Source organism: Nipponia nippon, unplaced genomic scaffold (assembly GCF_047370975.1).
Source record: "Nipponia nippon isolate SJK-2023a ecotype South Korea unplaced genomic scaffold, ASM4737097v1 scaffold_1, whole genome shotgun sequence".
Taxonomy (NCBI): domain Eukaryota; kingdom Metazoa; phylum Chordata; class Aves; order Pelecaniformes; family Threskiornithidae; genus Nipponia; species Nipponia nippon.
In genome coordinates this window covers 131,833,255-131,853,033 of record NW_028262290.1, presented here as the reverse complement: position 1 = coordinate 131,853,033, position 19,779 = coordinate 131,833,255, and the positions used below count along the sequence as shown (strand labels likewise).

Here is a 19,779-nt window from a genome sequence, read left to right as displayed (position 1 = left end):
AATTTCACTGCGAGTGAGCTGTGGACCTCAGAGATCTGAGGGCTGGTGGTAGTGGGTATACACAGCATAGCTAAGAGAAGTATCTGCTATACAGCTATGCATACATTCCTAAAGCTGTTCGCAGTCCCTCACAACTCATGGAGATGACACAGCTGGAAGAATCCCAATCACTAATCTAGCATGAATTCCCTCTGTACACTCCCACTACAGTCCCAGACACAAAGCCACTTCAAGTCTTCGGTATCCCCTCCCATTGCACTCCTACTACATGTTTAAAAAATGGGATGTCACCAGGAACAGATGCCTCCTGAGTATGAAACCCAAACCTACTGATGGATGACAATGCACGCTAATTACTGAATTTTAGTAAGAGGCTGATATGAAGGGGCAGCAAGAAAGTTTCCTGTAAAGATGCAGTCACTGAAGTACTTAACAAGTCATCCCAGTTTGCGATAGCAAGCTAAACCAGCAACCATTTGGGGTGCAACAACCAATACCCACAAATCATAACAGTTAGGGATAATGAGCTGATGCCACACTGCCTGCAAGAGTGCTACAGGCCCACAGAAGTCCCATACTCGGGGGGGGGGGGGGGGGGGGGGGACACAAAAAAAAAAAAAAAAAACCCAAAACACACACACCAAAAAAGTCCTGTCGTTGGGACACTATAAACATCACTTCGGTGTAAGCTCACATTAATGGTTCCTGTAGATTTCTACACATCTGGATGGAAAAACAGTTACCAGAAAACAACATACCAAGAAGAGGAAAGGTGTGTTGAGAAGGTAGCATGTGGAAGTTTCCCAGACCAAGATCCTGCTGAATCTACACAAGTACACACCAACATCAACAGCAGATCTGGAACTCGGATCACATTCAAAAGGGCAACAGCTGCTATACGCAGTCAGATGAAGACTACAGATTTATTTATACATCCAATGCAACAAAGGACTGAGGAACACCAACCTAGAAGTCACTGGCACATCATTCCGCTTCAGACTACATTGTTGAGGTTGGCCTCCTGGTTGCTGCTCACACTGGGTAACTATGAGTTCAGTAAGGGAACTATGTGAGCAAATAAGTGAAAGCGTTACATGAATACTAGCTATCTACTACTCACATAACAGCCCGACTCCATTACTAAGAACAAGAAAAAAAAAACAACACCCAATAAAAGGTGTCCCAAGAAATGTTGATTTGGATCCATTTCTTATACGTGCATTCAATCCCCTATTAGGCTTTATAACAAGGTGGCTCTTTGCAAGGATAGTTTTAATATACCTTCCCTCCCCCCAAGTTAATGGTGGGCTACAGTTTTCAGAGTGATTTCCTGTTTGCATTATATTCTAAAAATCCTGCTCATTTGCTCCACTAAAAGGCATGTGCTTGGAAGTGGTTTTGATGGCTTTTAGTCACATCCCCCCCTTTGATTGCCACAACATCCAAAGCATCTGAAAATAAGGGAGCTATTTCAAGTTACATTCCCTTCCTTCCCTGCCCACATGTACTTGGCTACCAATTTGAGACACAGGATCAGAGGGAGCTTCAGGCTTTAGAATAACACAAAAACTTAAAAAGGAAAAAATACATTAACACAACTTCATCTCCCTTCCCCCGGCTCAGCAGTTTTCAGCTCGGTTGGTGTTCACCTAGATCTTAAAGATCTCCTACCTATTCCTCATGTCCTTACTGCCACTTTCCAAGGCCTCAACCCAGCCGCCTGTACCTGACCCACCACAGCATCCAGACTCTTGCAGTGAGCGCTAGCTGCTGGATGAAATGGCAGTATGCAGGTGCAGATTGTGCTGACATCTCTTGCCTTTCCCATAAGCCCATTGCATTTCCCCTTGCTTGGAAAAACAGCTTTGCTGCTTGCCTTGGTCATGTGTCTCCCTCTTTCTGCAGGAGATTCTGCAGCTAAGCTCATGTTGTTCCTTTTCCCCATGCATCCGAGAAATAACTCGAGATTTTTCTGTAGCACTAGATGAAAGCACATAGGAGCTGCGAGAAGAGACATGGATGGGGCCTCAGTCTTGAATGGCCGAGTTCAAAACTGCAACCAAAATAGTCACTGTGGAAGGGGAATGCAGAGGCAACGAAGCAGCGTGCTTGTACACGTAGCAATGAAGTAGAAGCCTTTGCAACAGTCTCAGCAGATTTGCTCAGAGAGGTAGCCTGAGAGCCACCTTCTACTTGTCTAGCAAACAAGACAAAAAACCCCACGTGCCTAAGTGCAAGCATGGGGAGAGATGTGCTGACTACCATTTCTTTCTAGAATCAGCTGGGCTGGAACTAGCCAGCCCCTTGGAAATAAGCACATTTTGTTTCCCTCCCTCCACACAACAGCCAGTTCCATAAAGTTAGGTCAACATGTGGTGTGCATACATTTCAAATGTAATATTTCCTGGCAACCAGCAGCAAGCCCAGAGGAGGATCTGCACTACTGATAATGTCGATTTTTCCCATGGCTGTCATTAAAAAGAGAAGTCTGCTGATCTCTTGAGACATAAGCAGCAAACTCCATTCCACTGATTAGCTTTCCACAGGTGTGGGGTTTGGTTTTTTTTGTTTGTTTGTTTTTTAAAAAGGAGCAAAAACCAGGACATAGACAGAGGTCTCTGACAGCAACTACCTTCATAAAGTGAAATAACCTAAAATGAAAGACATAACTGTGCACAGATTTGGTCCCTCAACTCCAAATCACTTAGTAGAATTTCCAGGAATGGGACAAAGATAATCAAAGGATAGGGAACAGCTTCCACACAAAAACTAAGCAGGCTACAGGTCTTTAGCCAGGGGAAAAAAAAAAAGAAAAAAAAAAAAAAAAACAAACACCACGGCTGAGAAATAAAGGTCCTTAAAATAATGAGGGAAGTAGAGAGGGAGAAAAAGGTCACGGAGCTACTACTATTGACGGTTCTCTCCAACACAGGAGCTGGGAGGCAGGTGGAAGTTCAAAGCGCGTGAGGTGAGATGAGATGGTTCTTCCTGCAACATGCCCTAAAACCATGCATCCATATTGTGGATGCTATGTGTTTGCATTGGTTTAAGAACATGTTCACAGAAGCTCTAGATTAATTTCTCAAATACAAAGGCGTCATTTCTGGGTCAGTAGGTTACAGGGCTGCAAAACACTGAAAGCCAGGAGACTGCTCTAGTGAGCTATCGCTATATTCTTGCGCCCTTCCCAAGGTACAGCAAGGGTGGGATACAGGACTATACATAAACCTTTTTTCTGATCCAGTGGTGCTGGCTTTATGTTCTTTATGCACAAACCGTGTAAGTGGATTAAGAAAAGAATCATTAGGGCCACTTGAAGTTAACATTTTTCTATTCCGTTGGCTACTACGAACAAGAGCTCATAAACATTTCTGCTATTATTGCCTAAGGAACAACTCATTTACGCATTTCCTTCAATTCTTTTCAAGTTATGCAACTGGTAAGTCTGAAGAGACAATCCCTGCTAGTGACATTTTCTTTTGAGGCAGGTACCTGAAATTAACTCAGAACTTCTCCAAGAGCAGAACAAGAGTAACTATCTTCTTTATCACATCAATTTTACAACACTTGAAGGGCATATTTGTTTATAAAAGCAGGTACCTTTACCAGCAGCTTCATACATGCCAACAAAAAAAAGGTACTGACATCTAATTTCATCAGGAATTTTTGGGTTGCACTCCCAGCATCTAAAACCAGCACTTCCACATAAAACCCAACACCAGTAAGAACTACTGGTTCCTCATTTCACAGGAGAACTAAAGTGAGCAAGATTTAAGGTATCAGGCAGCGTGAATAATTAATTAGGAGAGACTAAGTTTACATGCAAAAGACAGAAAAGCTACGTCAATAGCTTTGACAGGGACAAGAGTACATTTTTCGTATCAAAACAGTATATTCTTTCATAAGTCAAAAACATACTTTGGGACTTTCATTACCACTTGCTAAACTGAGGTTGCATTCAAAACGTAAGGAGTTTTCAGAAGCTACAATTTTCACCAAGTAGGCCCTTGGCGGCTTGTTTTTTATGCTATTAGAGTACCAGTGAGAAAAAAGATCATGTGATTACACGTGAAATGAAGAAAGCAGCAGTGTGTTGGTGCTGCTTATTTCGCTTCTGGGCTGTCTCACTTAAGGGTGGTTGGAACAATGGATTAATTTATCATTCTGTTTGAGGAAATTTAGCCAGCAATGGCATGTGGCCTAAGTTCTACCTGCAGACATGCAACACCATTCCCCGACACGTTTCCCCTCCTATGCATGCAGGTGAGAGACTTTCAGAGATTCCACGTCCAGCTTAATTTCCAGTAATAATGCTACCATGAACAACAGTTGGGCTCAGAGGACAGTACTGTACCTGGCCACACTCCACCTGGAGGCCAGTAACAAGTGGTTTGTCCCAGGGCCTTTCCTGCTTAACATCTTTGTTAATGACCCAGAGGAGGTGTTGCAGCACACCCTCCTCAAGTTTGGGGATGAGACCAAACGGAGGGGAACAGTCAACATGCCAGAGGGCAGGGCTGCCACCCAGAGACCTAGGCAGGGTAGAGGAATGGGCCAACAGCAACCTGATGAAATTTAAGAAGGACAAATGCGAAGTCCTGCACCGGGGAAGGAATAATCCCCTGCACATTGGTACAGGCTAAGGACTGCCTGGTTGGAGAGCAGCTCTGCTGAAGACACCTTGTGGGGTGTTGGTGGACAGCAAGCTGAACATGAGCCAGGTCTGTGTCCTGGCAGAAAAGGTGGTCAACAACAACCTGGGCTGTATTAACAGGAGCACAGGCAATGGATGGAGGAAAGTTAGTTAATGCTGAGTAAAAGGAGATAATCAGTAACATGTAGATACTGCATCCAGTTTTGGGACCTCCAGTACAAGAAAGACATTGAGAACTTGAAATGAGTTCAGTGAAGGGCCACCAAAATGGCTGGGGGCTGGAGTACCTCTCCAGTGAAGAGAAGCTGAAGGAACTGGGCTTGTTGAGCCCAAGAATAGACAGCTTTGAGGGAAGCATCCAGCAGCCTGCCCCAGAGGCCATTGAGAAGATAAAGCCAGGCTCTTCCCAGAGGTGCAGGGTGGGAGGACAAGAGACAACAGGCTTAAGCTGACACAAGATATGTTCTCACCAGGTATAAGGAAAACAATTCTCACTAATAGAATAATTAATCCTTAGAACGCACCCAGAGACGTTGCACAAACTGCATTCCTAAAGGTTTCCAAGACTGGACAAAACCCTAAGCAATGTGGTTTGAATTCAATACGGACATTGCTTTGAGCAGAAAGTTGGACTACAGACCTCCTGAGATCCCTTCCAACCTGAATGGTTTTGTAATTTTATGAAAGTACATGTCAGAACACTGGATGAAGAGGTTGCACCATGATTAAAGTGACTCCTTAAATAAAAATTATAGCTAAGGGGTGCAAGAGTTTGGCAACTGAGCCCTTGAACAAAGGTCTTCCCAGACACCTTTCTAGAATTACAAATAAAAAGTAAGATTTGGTGGCTGGTTTCCCAAAAGTGTTTGAACCAAGCAAGCTTTTTGCGTCTTTTAAGATTTCTCAACTTTTGGAGTCATTGTTAGTGACAGGGTAAACAAGTAACCATATTATTCTAGACTTGTGAGCAACACATTGTTTTAACAGTGCCAAGCAACCCCATGGTGACAATGCCAAAATTCTTGCACACTAACAGCTGTTTTAAGTATTAGAACATTTCTGAAAAGTTAAGGGATCACAGGTTGTGCCTGCCTTCATCCTAGAAGATCAAAAACTAGTCATGAAAACAGAATTTTTCTCATCTCAGTCACAGGACAATGGAACAAATTTGGATGGGGGAAAAGTTTGGATCAAACAGTTGCACTGATCAAACAGTCACACTGAATCATTCCCTTTTTTTTTTTTAGCCCTTCACTATTTCTCCCACCGAATGTTGGAAGGAAAATAAGATATAGGCCCATAAATGCAGTGTCCAAAGACATAAAGCTTCTGCATATCTTGGTTGGAATGGCCACATTTAACACTTAAAACTCACTGGTTTTCTGTGCTTTGACATTAGAGCCCATCGCAGCCAAAAGCGGTTCATACTCCAACATGGAGATCTAGACAACTCACTGAATCAAAGCTGTGTGACTCAGACAAGACAACAGATTAAAAATCTCAGGTCCAAGTGGATGCTTCCCTCCACTCCTTGTCCTGCCCCCTCCACAGCAGGGTTAACCAACAGCTCACCAACCATGCCCCGAAGTCACTGCAGCTTACTACTCAGTATATTCAGAGAAGCCAGCAGTTATTCCAGCTTGCTTAATATTCTGGTCAAAATGCTGTGCCACTTCAGCACCTTCTTCAAAAGTTGCTCAGCCAACCTTCCTGCCTCTGCCACACAAGTCAAAGCGGCTGCCTGAGCAACCACCCGACACCACTTTTCCTGCAGCACGAGCCCAAAAATCTTCCACTTCCTATTCTGTCAACTTTATCTCCTTGGCCAGCAGGAGGAAAAGCAACTTTCACACATCTAAACTGTGTCAGTCAAGCCAGCTGTGACCTGGCAAGTCTTCTGATTTCTTTGAAACAGAGTACTAACATTATGCCTAGTTCTTGTGGCTGGAAGACCACCTTCTGTATCTTCTAGGTGCTTAGCACAACAGAGCCCTGACCTCACCTCTAACTTCTCTATTTCTTACTTAAGCTACTGCAATACAAGTTTCCTAAAGAAAAAAGTTGTGTTAACTACTTTTCCAAGTCTACAACAGTAATAAAAGCACAGCAAAGTATCTTCAGTGTGTGCATCTGGCATATTAACTCTTAAATGGGGGCACACATTTAATGAAAGCATCACTATCTACTACTTTTAATAAGATCCTGATTTAAGTAAGAAATTATGTAGTCCAATTCTCAAAGAAAATTAATTTCTCCACTAGATTTTTCCTCTTGTTTATAACAACTGTAAGATGATTATCAGCACCACTGTAGCCAACACACTCATATGAATAAATCATTCCAAGTGAGAAATATGCTTATTGCATGTTTATCCGAGGACGTTCAGTCCCACACCCTGTATTTTAAACACCTGCAAAAGGTGTTTATTACCTCACATATACCAGTAAATATCACCCCCTATAATTAAGTCAGGCAATTAAAATCCCAACATAAGCCAGTACGTTGTCTTAAGTGCAAAATTGAATGGTCTGCCACAGACATGGTCACTTTCCTATATCAGATTGCCTCACCTGCTGCTAAGCACAGCTAGACAATGGGAAATATGTGCAGCTCAGGTGAAATAGTTAATTCAGAGTGTGGGGCCCAGGTCATCTAGCAGAAAGGAAAGACCATCTTCTCTTTTTCCTTTGGCAGGAGAGGAGCAAAGGCAGCCCCCATACCCCCCTGGCTATAGATCCAGGATGAGGAAGAGGCAGTGCTGCCCAGGGATCTGCACTGCCCCAGGGGCTGCTCTGCCCTCTATCCTGTAGTTAAGAATAAAAATAAGTGGGTGATCAACATTCAACCTTTGTTTGATGTGTATAATTCTTGATAAATCTCTCCAGTTTCTCATAACAGCAGAATTAACTGTTGGGGTGGGGGGAGGATCTCTCTGCAGAAGGCTTTTGACACTGTCCCCTACAACAGACTCATAAGGTAAACACAGCCAACACTAAAACAGCAGGTGAGAAGCTGACCTTGTGATCACTGCCAGGTAATAGTCATTACCAGCCTACTGTCCAACTGAAGAGCTCTACTTCATAGGGTTTGCAGGGACCACCACAGCTAGTGTTGTATCAGGTTTGTGTTTATTAAATTTGAAGATGGCACAAGGCTGAAATGGAGTGCAAACATACCAGAGAACAAGATAAGAGCTCAAAGTGATCTTAAACTACAGAAACTACTCTGGAGAAGCCTCATGGGATGTTCCTAGGTGAGAGACTTAAGAACAATCAATTGCCTAGAAATAAGAGTCCTGAGAAGAGATTGAAAGAACTTAAACTCTCTCCTTAACCCTCCCTAAATGTTATAGGTCTTCAAATATGTAAAAGGCTGCTGCAGGGAGCAGACTACCATGTTCTCCATTCTCGTCCTGAGTAGGACTAGTAGTAATTGGCAAAAAGTACAGCTTAGTGCCCGATGTAGCAACCCTGAGGAAGAAACAAAAAAAGATCCCTACTAGAGATTCCCACACCTAGCAGGCAGCAGCAGATAATTTGTACACACTTAGCATTCTACTAGCATTTTTATGGCTATACATTATTTTTATAGCATTACATTAAGTTAGAATTCTTGGAGGAGGCTTGAGGTGAAAGATCATATTTCAATACATTGTAAACTTCTTTACTGTTGATTCATCTTTCTTCTAGAATTCTTTTCATTGTAGCTCATCTCATTCCTGCATCTCTCCTTTACATCTTGCTTTATGAGAAATATCTGCTTTGTATAATCCTAATTTATTAATTGCAATGGTTTCATGTTTTTCTTTTCGTTTCTTAAAACCCACAAGTTCCCCACTTGTCCTCTTCATATCCTTGGTATTCTAGAATAAGCTGCATCACAAGCAGGTACCATTCAGCAAGATTAGTTTTTACACTGCATCTCTAGATTAAAAAAACAAACAAACAACAACCAACCCACCCCACACAGCTTAGCTGTTTTAATCGAAGAAACAACACAAGCTACTACAGATCCTCAGGACAGTTATGTGCCCTGTAAGAAGATTTACTAACATTTACTCACAATCAGAATCAGTCTCAATTCTTTTAAAGAAACTGAAAGTTGTCTTACAAAATATGCAGATGGGTGGAGATGGCTCAGACCTTTCTTGCATTGACAGAAATCTAAATGCAGGACCTGCAGTCACATTGCAACTCTGATCCAGAAATCCTTTTCTATTACTACTTCTGCTTGGAGAATCTAAAACATCAGAGGTCTCAGCATAACTATGAGACTTTGTTTTGCATTTCCATGAAAAGTGAGGAAAAGCAAACCCTGTTTAGTAACATCCTTTCGCCTTTGGAAGAGCTAAATCAGACCTCCCTTCCCACACATTTCTGTCCCCAAAAGCAACCTGCAAGTCTCACAGCAAAGCTAGGAATACACATTCACAATGTTTTTCTTGCTTCTCTGCTCACTCAACAGGTTCACACTCCACAGGCTGAGCTTTTAGTCTACCTTTTTTGTTACAAAGTTCATCAACACTGTATCTGTTTATCTGTTCCATACAAACCGATAAGGAAATAAGCCCACAGAAGATAAGTGGGAACTCTTCAACAGCTACCTTCCTGCTGAGCCAGCAAGTGCTGTTTCTGGCACCATCTGTGTCCTGAAAGTCTGTTCTCTAGTGCTTTATTCACTAAACATGGAAAAAATATTTGGAAAGAAAATATCTTGAAGCATCTTCTACACTAAGGAATCTAGTTTTAAAAGAAAGAAAAAAAAAATTGCGGGTGACATTTCACATAATGGTTCCTTCTCAGAAGAACTCTACTTGGATCCCCATCGTGTTGAATCAGAAACAACCTCTAGGTACTTCAGTTTTAAATTACCACACCTAGACCTCCTTCTAGAAGGCATATCATTTTGTCTTGCAAATACACCTCCAGTGCTGAATACTCACAAGCTAAGTGAGAGATTACTTGCGGTTACAAATTAGGAGTCAAAACAGTATGTTACAGGCTGTGGTTCAGGAAAGAGTAATAGAGATCTGTTTACTTTTCTGCAGACACCATAGAGCCAGAGTGCTTGTTTCCAATGAGAAAGATGAGACTGGTATGTGTGGAGAATGGGAAAAGGTGATGTGCTAAATCCGTCACTTGTCATAATTCCTAGCATCAATATGGACTTGTATTTGACGGGGGGGGGGGGGGGGGGGGGGGGGGGGGAATGATACCCACCTACTATCATTAAAAAAGGTGCACTAATTGTTTGAGGGTTTTCTTCACCAAACAAACTTCGTAAAAAGTGAAACTATTTAAAAAAATAAAATCTGATCATGCACATGTCCTTCAAATTACTAAATTGATACAATAACCTCTATATGCAATTTATATGCAAGCAGAATAAAAGGAAGAAGATGCATTCCAGAAGTGATGATGCTTTTATGGAACATGGGCACTGATCCAGAGTCCTCAGACCCAGACAGTCCAGCGAGGGAAGGGGGGAAAAAAAAAATGCAAGTGACCTCCTGGATGAGAGGAGAACATGATCCTGGATAAGTCCCTACCAGTCCAGACTCCAATTTCAGTCTGAGGTAAGCCCTAAATTTTCTTAGTTCAGAGATGCTGCCTTCCCTCTACCCCCAGTTTCTCCTAGCTGGGCAAGGAGTACAAGAGTACCCAACCCACAGGTACAGAAACCTGCAGAACCCTGCCAAAAATCTTCTTGTGAAGTTCAAATTAATCACCAGGCAAGTTTTGTACAAACTTGACCTTGAACGCCTTGGAATACATTAGAATTTTGTCTTTTACAGCTGCACTTTAAGAGTGAGCCCTTCAGGATAGCAACCTTGTGGTTTTGTTTCAATGTAGTAACTCAGCAGATTACAGCAGGTCATTATCTGCCTTTCTTCTACCACTTAGCTCTGAATATGGTCTAAAAGGGTTATCTTACCTTTTTTACTTATACCATGGTGGTCTGATAAGTACACAGTGAAATCTTAACCAGAGGAAACAACTTAACCAGAGGAAACAACTACAAGTCTAATTGCTATGGCTGATTGTAAGAGTCAGCATTTGGTTCAGTAACTTCAACCTATGTGAAGGAGAAAACTAGTTGGAGGCAGCCAGAAAAGCAAATAGCTAATCTGAATTGGATTATGAATCTGTACTTGGATTATGAAAAGTCTTATTAATAAATGCTTGTTACTCTATGGCCATTTACACACACTGTTTATTTCCCAATCTATACGGAATAACTATAGGTCAAGTGTCCTACCTCACATGAGTTTCTAGGATACCCAGTTTCTTCCAAGGGGAAGTCAAGGTTTCCTTAACCCTAAAGTTCAATGTTTTCTCTCTTCCATGCTACTAAAGACACTAGGTTTTGCTAAATAGGCGCTCATGCCTCTTAGAAAGGTAAGAAGGTACATCAGTGAAACTGTTTCAAGGTTTTCACAGGAAACTCATTTACTCCAGTGTTTCATAAATCTTAAGAGCCAGCTCCCATCTGCATGGAGAACAAAGCACTTATATTGATGATGGGGCACCTTCCTCAGCTGATGGATCACAAAACATTCTCAATTCAGATTAAGCTTCAACTTCTTCCCTGAACGTTTTTCTAGTTTTGAAAACCAGGAGGCAATACTATTCTCTGGGGTGCTTAGGAGCGGGAGCTACTACCAAACTATGTTACACTTCACGCCACAAACAGTTTAGCTACATTCCTGTGTGACCAGCACCCTTACCACTCTTCCAGACCCACTTTCTCCAACCCTGATGAGCTGCATTTGAGAACACTATGGATGCCCTCCTTATAAGAGGTTTTGTGGGGGATTTGTTATAAGCCAAGGTCCCAGTCCCACAAGGCCCAGGACTTACATGTACCACTGTGTGACACACTGGCAACAAGAACAGCCACGAAGCACCGCACTACAGGCATGCACACCGACTGCTAGGGGCACACCGACTGCTAGGGGCACACCTGTAGGCTTCCCATGTGAAATGCTTATTTTCTACAAAGAACAAAACTAAAACAAGCTCTGTTGAAATAATTGTCTTAATACTTTTGCCAAGAATGACAAAGTAATCTTCCTAATAATGGTTATACTAGGAAAAAAAATTCACAAGAACATTAATCTTTCTTCCATTTTTTTCAAATATCCCTGTATCACTGTAAAAAGAAAGCTGTGGCAATGTACTAAGTGTGTTTTGTATTCCAATATCGAACATATATGAGGGCTGTTAGACTGAACTAACCTAGAGACCTCTTTCATCAGTTGTTTTTGGTTTGGTTTTAAGGATTCCACACCCATTAGAAGAAGTCAGTCTTGATTCAAGCAATTAACAAAGGAGTGATGAGGCAAGCAGATTGGCACAGAGGGACTATAAGAAACAATTTAAGTAAAACTGCTCCAGCTGCCACACACACACACACCATCCCCTCAGAAAACATTATGCAAGAGCATTGCTTTGATATAAATCCCTCTCTGTATGTATAAACTTTTACACTCCTTACCAAGCAACTGGTTGCAAGAAGGACTCGTTTTAAGGAGGAATCATCCAAAACTTTCTTACAGGGCTCAAAATAAGTTTTTGCAAGGTCTTTTAGCACCAAAAAAAAAAAGATACCAGAGCCCAAGGTGAGCTTGCCACAAGACAATTCCCTGATTACTTTAATCACCAGTTGCTGTATTTTGTCATCAGCACTCTTTTGAAAACATATAAAACTTACCTGCTTAGTGCAGAAGTGACAGACCACAAGCACTTACAAAGAAAAACTTGAGGAAGTTTGTGGACAAACCATACTTGGCAAGAAGCCCTGATGTTGCAAGGGAATGCAAAAGTATTGTAGAAGTTATTTTGGGGCCTCATCCCTCTAAATTCTGTGCCTAGACAAAGGGTCAGGTCTGTACAAGCATCTTCAGGACATCTAGGCAAGGTTGAGATGATGTTAACAGGGACAATTTTAACTCTTCTTTGGGAACTTCAGGAAGACAGAGTGTTTAAAAAGGTGGGGTAGAGGGAACATCTGTCTGAGACCAGATGTCACCACAGAAACTGCAGCAATGGAGAAGGATATCATTTAAAAATCAGGAAGCAGATGGGAAACAGGGTAGATACCCATAGCATACAAGCAGTAATAGCTACACACATGTAAGGAGGGACGAGCAGGTAGAAGCATTTTGATGTACTCTGCTCAACAGTGCTTACATCCACATTTATTCACTTTCTGAATCTCATGCCTCTGCTCTGATACTCAGCATTCCTACACAAAATCCTCAGAGTAAGTTTGTACCAAAAAAATAAGTTAATCCTCAGATCGGTCACCCTCAACCATTTCTATTACTACACTTCCCAAAAGCTTGACAAAATGAAATTGAAGTAAAAGGTATCAGGTGGATATGGTTCAACTGAGGGGAGCACAAGGTTCAGGAAGTGCAGAGGAAATGCTCATATGGACAGCACACACCAGAAGGACAGACTGAGGGGTGGTGTGTGCTGGTATCTTACAGAAACCCTGGGGTTGACAGCCTAGGTTGGACAAAGCAATGCCTCTGTTTTTCTCCAAAGCTAGGAAACAACCAAGCAGTGCAAACAAAGAAGTAGCTGCAGACGGAAAGTCAGATGAAGAAGGCAGACCAAACCTGCTCAGAGAACAACCCTACGGGAGCTTTATCCTCAAACCCTCCACCCTCCAATCTCCCTCAGGCAAAGGGATAACTTGCCACTAGTAAAACATGAAAACAATATTTTAAACACATACAAGGTAGAAAAACAGTAAAGAAAACAGATCGTCCTCACAGTAGCCCATCTACTACAAAAGTCAGCTGGTACACAATATATCGGTGAGAGCCCATAACCGTAATAGCATGAGCAAAAAATTTGCCATAATGCCACCACTATAGAGGAGCAGGGAAGGGGGTGGGAATCAAAGAAAAAGGATCAGCATTAAATTTCTGCTTTTGTAAAGGTTTTGGCCAAGTATTTAAATATGAACTTGTATTAAGTTTACTGAACTCACACACCAGCAAGCTCCAAAATGGACAAGCTTTCAGTCAAAGAGAGTGACTGCATCAGGAAGTCAGCATTCACCAAAGAATCCATTTCAACATTTTTTATGGTTAACTCGGAAAGCAGAAATGAAGGCAGTTATCTGAATTGCTTAGAAGGCTCTATTGTTCCCTCTTCCAAAGGATTTTTCCCCAGAACAGAATGGGTGGTGTGTGCAAAGCAAGTGAAAGGTGGGGGAAGGGGAAAACTCTTGTGGATAAAGAAAGAAACAGAAACACAGTTTTAAGCACAGATACCAATTTTTTAAGTAACTTCCTACCTCCCACTGCAAGTGAGGCGGGATATTTCTGATCTGAAGCTTCCGACTCCTGCAGATAAATTAAAGAAAATAGTTTAAAAAAAACAGAAAGAAAACATTATTGCAAAACAGACTATACATAGCAGTGTCCACATTTAAGCATCTGTCATACTAAGGGGGCAAAACCAAATACACAACTCAAAAACCCTAACAGATAGCTGGGGGGGGGGAATGTCAGGTCAAAACAATTTCAAGTCCAAAGAGCTGTTACAGAAATACTTGTTACACATTTGACAGCTGTTACATTTCATGAAGTCTCTGCTTTTCTTGAAGACTATTTCTATTTCAGCTTTAAGACCTTCAGTATCTAACTCTTTCCATCATAAATGGGTGTGATAATCCCATGTATTTGTTCTGGGTTCCCCTCCACACACTCTAAGAAATTTTTTTTTTTTTTTTTAAATTCACCAAGAAGATACGTCAGGATTCTACATCCCTTCAAGGAAGAAAATATAAATTTGAATAAACACATTTGCTTTGATATTAAGCTTTTCATTAGCCTAACAACAGACTATACTCTAACATTTATATGGCTGACATTCTCCATCTCTGATCAGGAGAAGGGGGTAAAAATCAATAAATTTATTGTAATTGCACCCCAAATTTACATCAGTTTTTGCTTATCTAGTAAACAAAACGTTCACTTTGAAGTGCTACTGCAAAGCCTGGCAGTGTGCTGGCTGCCTTCACAGCCAAGTCCTTTGTCTCCTCCCTTCCCCCAAAGTGAGAGAACAAATAAATGCCAGAGATGCCACAAAACCCTTGGGATTTACAAGAATGTGTAGATTAACAGAGTTTCAGCTGGGCTCAGGTAGGGCATGCTGGTTGGGTCAGTCTGGCTAGCCAGGGAAGATCTGGGGAAGGGAGAGGGGACGACACAGAGCAATCTAGCTTAGAAGGTCTCAACTACATTTTGGTTCACCAAAGCAGCTAAATAAGTGTCTTGTGTTCAAACACGCAGTTCTACTTAGTGTTTTAATTGCTCAATACTGACCTCTCACAGAAAATCGCTTCCCATTTTAAGGACTTTTTATAACAGAAGTTTGTCAAACTTATACAAGCCAGTAAAATCTTGCAACAAAACAAGTTTTAGAGATGTTCCCATCTAGCAATAAAATCAAAAGCTTTCGTTTTCCCCCTCAGATCCTTTTAAAATACACTGCTTTCCTCAACACCACCACCACCCACCCACACAGGCCTGCAGTGAGCGTTTTACATCTTGAAACGCTCTTCTCGACAGGCTTTGTTCGGGGCGCAGCCGGAGCTTACGGCACAAAGCCACCTTGCCCAAACTTCTCCTCATGTGGACGTGTCACCTCAAACACTACAGCAACCATGAGATCAAGCGACAAATGCACTTTTTCCAGAAAAGACGAACAGGTCTCAGTTGTGCAGCATTTCTCAGCTGTTTTCACTCCCTCTCAAGCAAGTAAGAGCTGATTTCAGCATTTGATCATGTAAATAGGCGAGGAAGGGAGAATGAAAACCCAAGCCGCACACAACCCTGTTTAAGCTTTCATTTCCAATAAAGCAAAGAGAGTCAGGAGCTGCTTCACTGTAATAGGAAGGGGGGGAAATTTCCCTGAAGTCTGCAAAGATTTCCTTAAACTGTAATCTCAGCTAGCGATACTGCTATAAAACAATCACCCTAAAGTAGTGATATACTGCTCTGAAATATCAAAATAATCTCACACAGCAGCCTGAAACTTGAAAGTTGGGTCCTAAGGTAGAACATAAAAGGGGGTGTTCATTCAATATTAAAAATACAAGGAAATTTTAATGCAAAGAAAAAAATCCCAGACCGCAAAATTGGCAGCCAATACGCTATTCAATGTGCTTCAAACTGTGTCGTGCCATTATAGTCTCTGACACTTATAGATTCAAATTAAAATTCATGAGAGTTTCGTAGCAAGGAGTGCCACTCGCAGAAGGATCCGAGCACGCAACAGCCCAGCCAGCACACCAACAACAGGTCTCACCCCAGCTCCACGCCAAGTTAAGCAGCAAATGCTCACGCTGAGCAGTGTAGACCAGGAGAAGGGAAAGTCCTTTCCAGATGCACTTACACAAGTTTCACACACACAACTGCTACCTCACATTTCATTTTGGAAGGAAAACCTAACTATCTTCTCCTTTACTGCCCAGCACCTGAAAGATGGACCAAAAGAAAAAAAAGCAATCTCTACGTTTACTCAACAATAAAGGACATAACATGAAGTTCGGGTTTGTTTTTTTGTTTGTTTTGGTTTTGTTGTTTTTTTTCTTCCCACGTGGCTTTGAGGGACCAAAAAGTTTGGTGCAATTTAAAACTTTGCCAACCAACATTTGTAGCACAAAAATAACTTCAGTATCCTGAAAGGGAGGAGGAGGAAGGGAGAGGAGCAAGGAAGAAATGCCACCTTAAAATTACCAGTTCCTCTACCACATTCATACAGAGCCAACGGAAATGGCAAGCCAAATACAAAACGGGTACAGTCCCGCTGTGCACCTCAATTTATGGCAATAGTGAGACACCTATTGTACAAAACTGAAAGGTCACTTCGAGAAAAAAAAAAAAAAAGAACAGCTATAAGAACCATTTAATTTGAAACTATTTACACCTTCATCAGTTGCTTGGCTGCACTACAAGTAATTTTAACTTGTGACCCAATGCACAAGTTTGAAATCTGGTGTTTATTGATGTACGTGAAAATTTGATTTTTTTTTTTTTTACACTATTGCTGTATCACAATTAGCAACAGGAAAAAAAAAAAATATTAAAGCTTTGCATGGCCAAGAGAGGAACCACACAGAACCAGTGTAAGATAAAAGAGCACGAGCACCTTTGAGATGTCTTCATTTCAGTTACTATCAGCTCCTATTAAAAAAAAAAAACCTAAATATATTTCTGAAAATTACCTAAAAATACACAAAGCTTATAACCCCTTTCCCTCTCCACCCTTCTCCCCACACAGAAAGAACAGATAGAAATGACAGAGGTGGATTTGTGTTCCCAGGACGAGAACGGGCACTGAACGAGCAGCGAGCAGATGGAGACCGAATCCACCCCAAACTGCAATAACCTGCGCAGCTCCTGCTCGGAGAGATCGCTCCTCCTGCCCATCTCCTGTGCTTTGGCAGCCCCATGCACCCTCGCTGCAGGGTGGCATTAGCGATCTGCAGTTGCCTCTACTGCGTGCACGTGAACCCCTGCAGAATCGGCTCTCAACTTCCTCAAGAAAAATCCCAAACCAAATGCAAATGTGTAGCAAAGAATAACGGACAAAGCCGGGTCTGACTGAATTTACCGGAGCAGCAACAGCTTCCACGAGGATGGGTTCCGACTTCAAAAAGCATGCTTTTGCACAGGGACAAAACTCTACACAATAGATGGGGAGAGGAAAGAGAAAAATATGGGAGCATCTTCCTGGAAATACTCTCCCATCTCAGACAATGTCAGCTCTTTTAGGGTGCTTTCTATCTTTCTCATAACCCTGTTTTCTTCAGCAAACTACAGTATATGCAAAGCTCCTATAGTTATCACATCCCAGGCAGCATAAACCCACAGAAGGTTTTGTTTTATTTTGTTCTGAAATAATTTTAAGTTTTGTTACTTTACAACTACTTGCAGTCATACCAGGTGTGTAAGACAAGAAATAGTCCTTTCAAATTCCATGAAGGTATTTTATTACAATAGTTTCATTTAATATATAGCTCACCTAGTCTTAAGAAATCCTTAGTAAAACATTGCCAGCATCTCTCAATGTGACTCATTTAAGCCTTGTGTATGCACTTTTTCCAGTTTAAACAGATTTCTTAATTAATTTCTTCCATTCTAAATAGGCATTACAAATAGATGTCAACTGGAAAAAAAAGTCTGGGCAAATTATGTTTGTGCTTTGTATCATATGAAGGTTTTTGAAAGCTACCTATAGTTCACAGCATGTGAGCAGGTATTCCCACTTGTTTCTCTTTTTCAAAGACACCCCAAACAGCTTGTACTGGGTAAGAAGAAAACAGACTTCTCTGGTTTCTGTATAAGGTTAGTCCATAAGCAATTATTTAGCAATAATTTACTTAAGAAGAATTGCATGTGTTCTAATTATTCTTTTCAGGTATTATGCAGGTAGCTGGATTCAGTTACTTCAAGCCACTGCTGATGACCATAGGTCAACATATTTATTCTGGGGATGTTAAGACACAGAGCCTTGTGTTTGGGGGACATGAAGCTCTCTGCGACACTGAAAGCAGGTAAAACAAAACAAAAAAAAAAAAAGACATCATTGTTCTTCTTCACAAGGAAAACAGCATATTTGTGCTACATGTGTGTGCAGAGACAGAAAGGGCAAAGTACAATAAAGATGGATAGTTTACTAAAAGCCATCTTCGTGATCTCTGAAGGGGTAATCTCTCACATGTAAATACAGAGAACATATGCAGGGACATCCAGTGGTCCCGACCCGCAAGAACCCTCCACACATATGAAACAATACTAAACATGTCTCAGGGAAAAGGTGGTGGGAGGAGGGAATAAGAAAAACCACAATTTCAGCACTCTTTCTTTTATATGTACTCTTTGCTTCTCTCTCTGCCCTCCCTATATACATCACTTCTTTTCTTCAACCTATCAAAATCCTCTTAGGTTAACAAGGTCTCAAAAATTGTCCATTTTTGCATCCCTATGTTAAATAAAACCTCACTATACACTTTCACTCACTAACACAGTCTCACTGTATGCTTTATATGATATTTGGCAAAGGCAAATCACATAAGACCCACACCTCCCCTTAAGGGACAATAATTTTAAAAAACAGAAGATAGACAACTATAAAGCAAAGAACATTAAAGTATCATGTTTTTGCTCACAGCCCCAGTTTTTTTTATCACATGGTATCTCTCATAGGTGTGTCAAAAGTTGACTGTTTCAGAGGGGAGCACATACACAAGTATCAAAGAGGCTGCACTTCCACCCTGTCGTTGTACCCACACTCTTACCAGACCCTTCTCACCATCCTCCCTCCCGCCCCCCCGAGACCTGCTGCCTGCTCCTTAATTCCCATTTCTCAACAATAGAGCCACGTAATACTCTCTTATTTCAGCAGCCATAGGAACTACATACAAAGTCAACGCCTTAAACCCGCACAGCGCAAACCTACTCTTTTTAAACAAGAGACTATGGAAAAAGAGTTAAACATGTTTGAAAGGAGATCAAGTGAACATCGACAATGTTAGTCCCGTCAATTGTTTGAACTCAATACCTACGGGATAGAAAGTAAATGGTCTACCTTTTCCACTCCTAGGAATGTGCAAAGAGCAAACGCTTATTCATCTCATCCGTTGTAGGCAGGCACTGCTATACTGGTTACCTGGAAAAAGTCTTGGCACCTCACACCAGCAGCACAGATGCAGAATACGCCAATACCCATCAGCGCTGCCTCCAAGTTCATGGTCCCCCAGCTCTGACAGCTACATGGGATGCCCCTGAAAACCCAGACTCGCTCACCAAAGCAACCCTTTTCCTCCCTGAGCTCCAAAGAGCAGCATGAAGACAAAGACAAGCATTTCTCAAGCTTACTTCACTGACGACACAAACTCAACAGAGACAGCTGGAGAAGAAATATTAAAAAAAACCCCCACACAACAACAACAACAAAAAAAACACTATGGACTGTGGCTAGTGCCAAACGGGAAGAAACAACTTCTGTATAAAAAAAAAGTCCTGATGTGAACAGCCATAGAAACTAAGTTAGTGACTCCTATAACCAAATGGAAAACTGCTGGTAATCAACTGAATT

The 19,779-nt window shown here is 41.6% G+C and overlaps 1 protein-coding gene across 3 annotated transcripts in view; it reads right to left on the bottom strand.

Moving 5' to 3' along the window:
- IGF2BP3 (insulin like growth factor 2 mRNA binding protein 3) overlaps nt 1–19,779 on the bottom strand; it is a 119,776-nt gene that overhangs the window by 79,916 nt on the left and 20,081 nt on the right. For all 3 annotated transcript variants that reach the window (XR_015707936.1, XM_087773210.1, XM_087773218.1), the window contains exon 4: nt 13,967–14,015. Coding sequence is in view for 2 of the 3 variants with exons in the window: in XM_087773210.1 (XP_087629336.1) it covers nt 13,967–14,015 (49 nt within the window). In the remaining variant the exon portion in view is untranslated. The remainder of the gene's footprint in view (nt 1–13,966; nt 14,016–19,779) is intronic.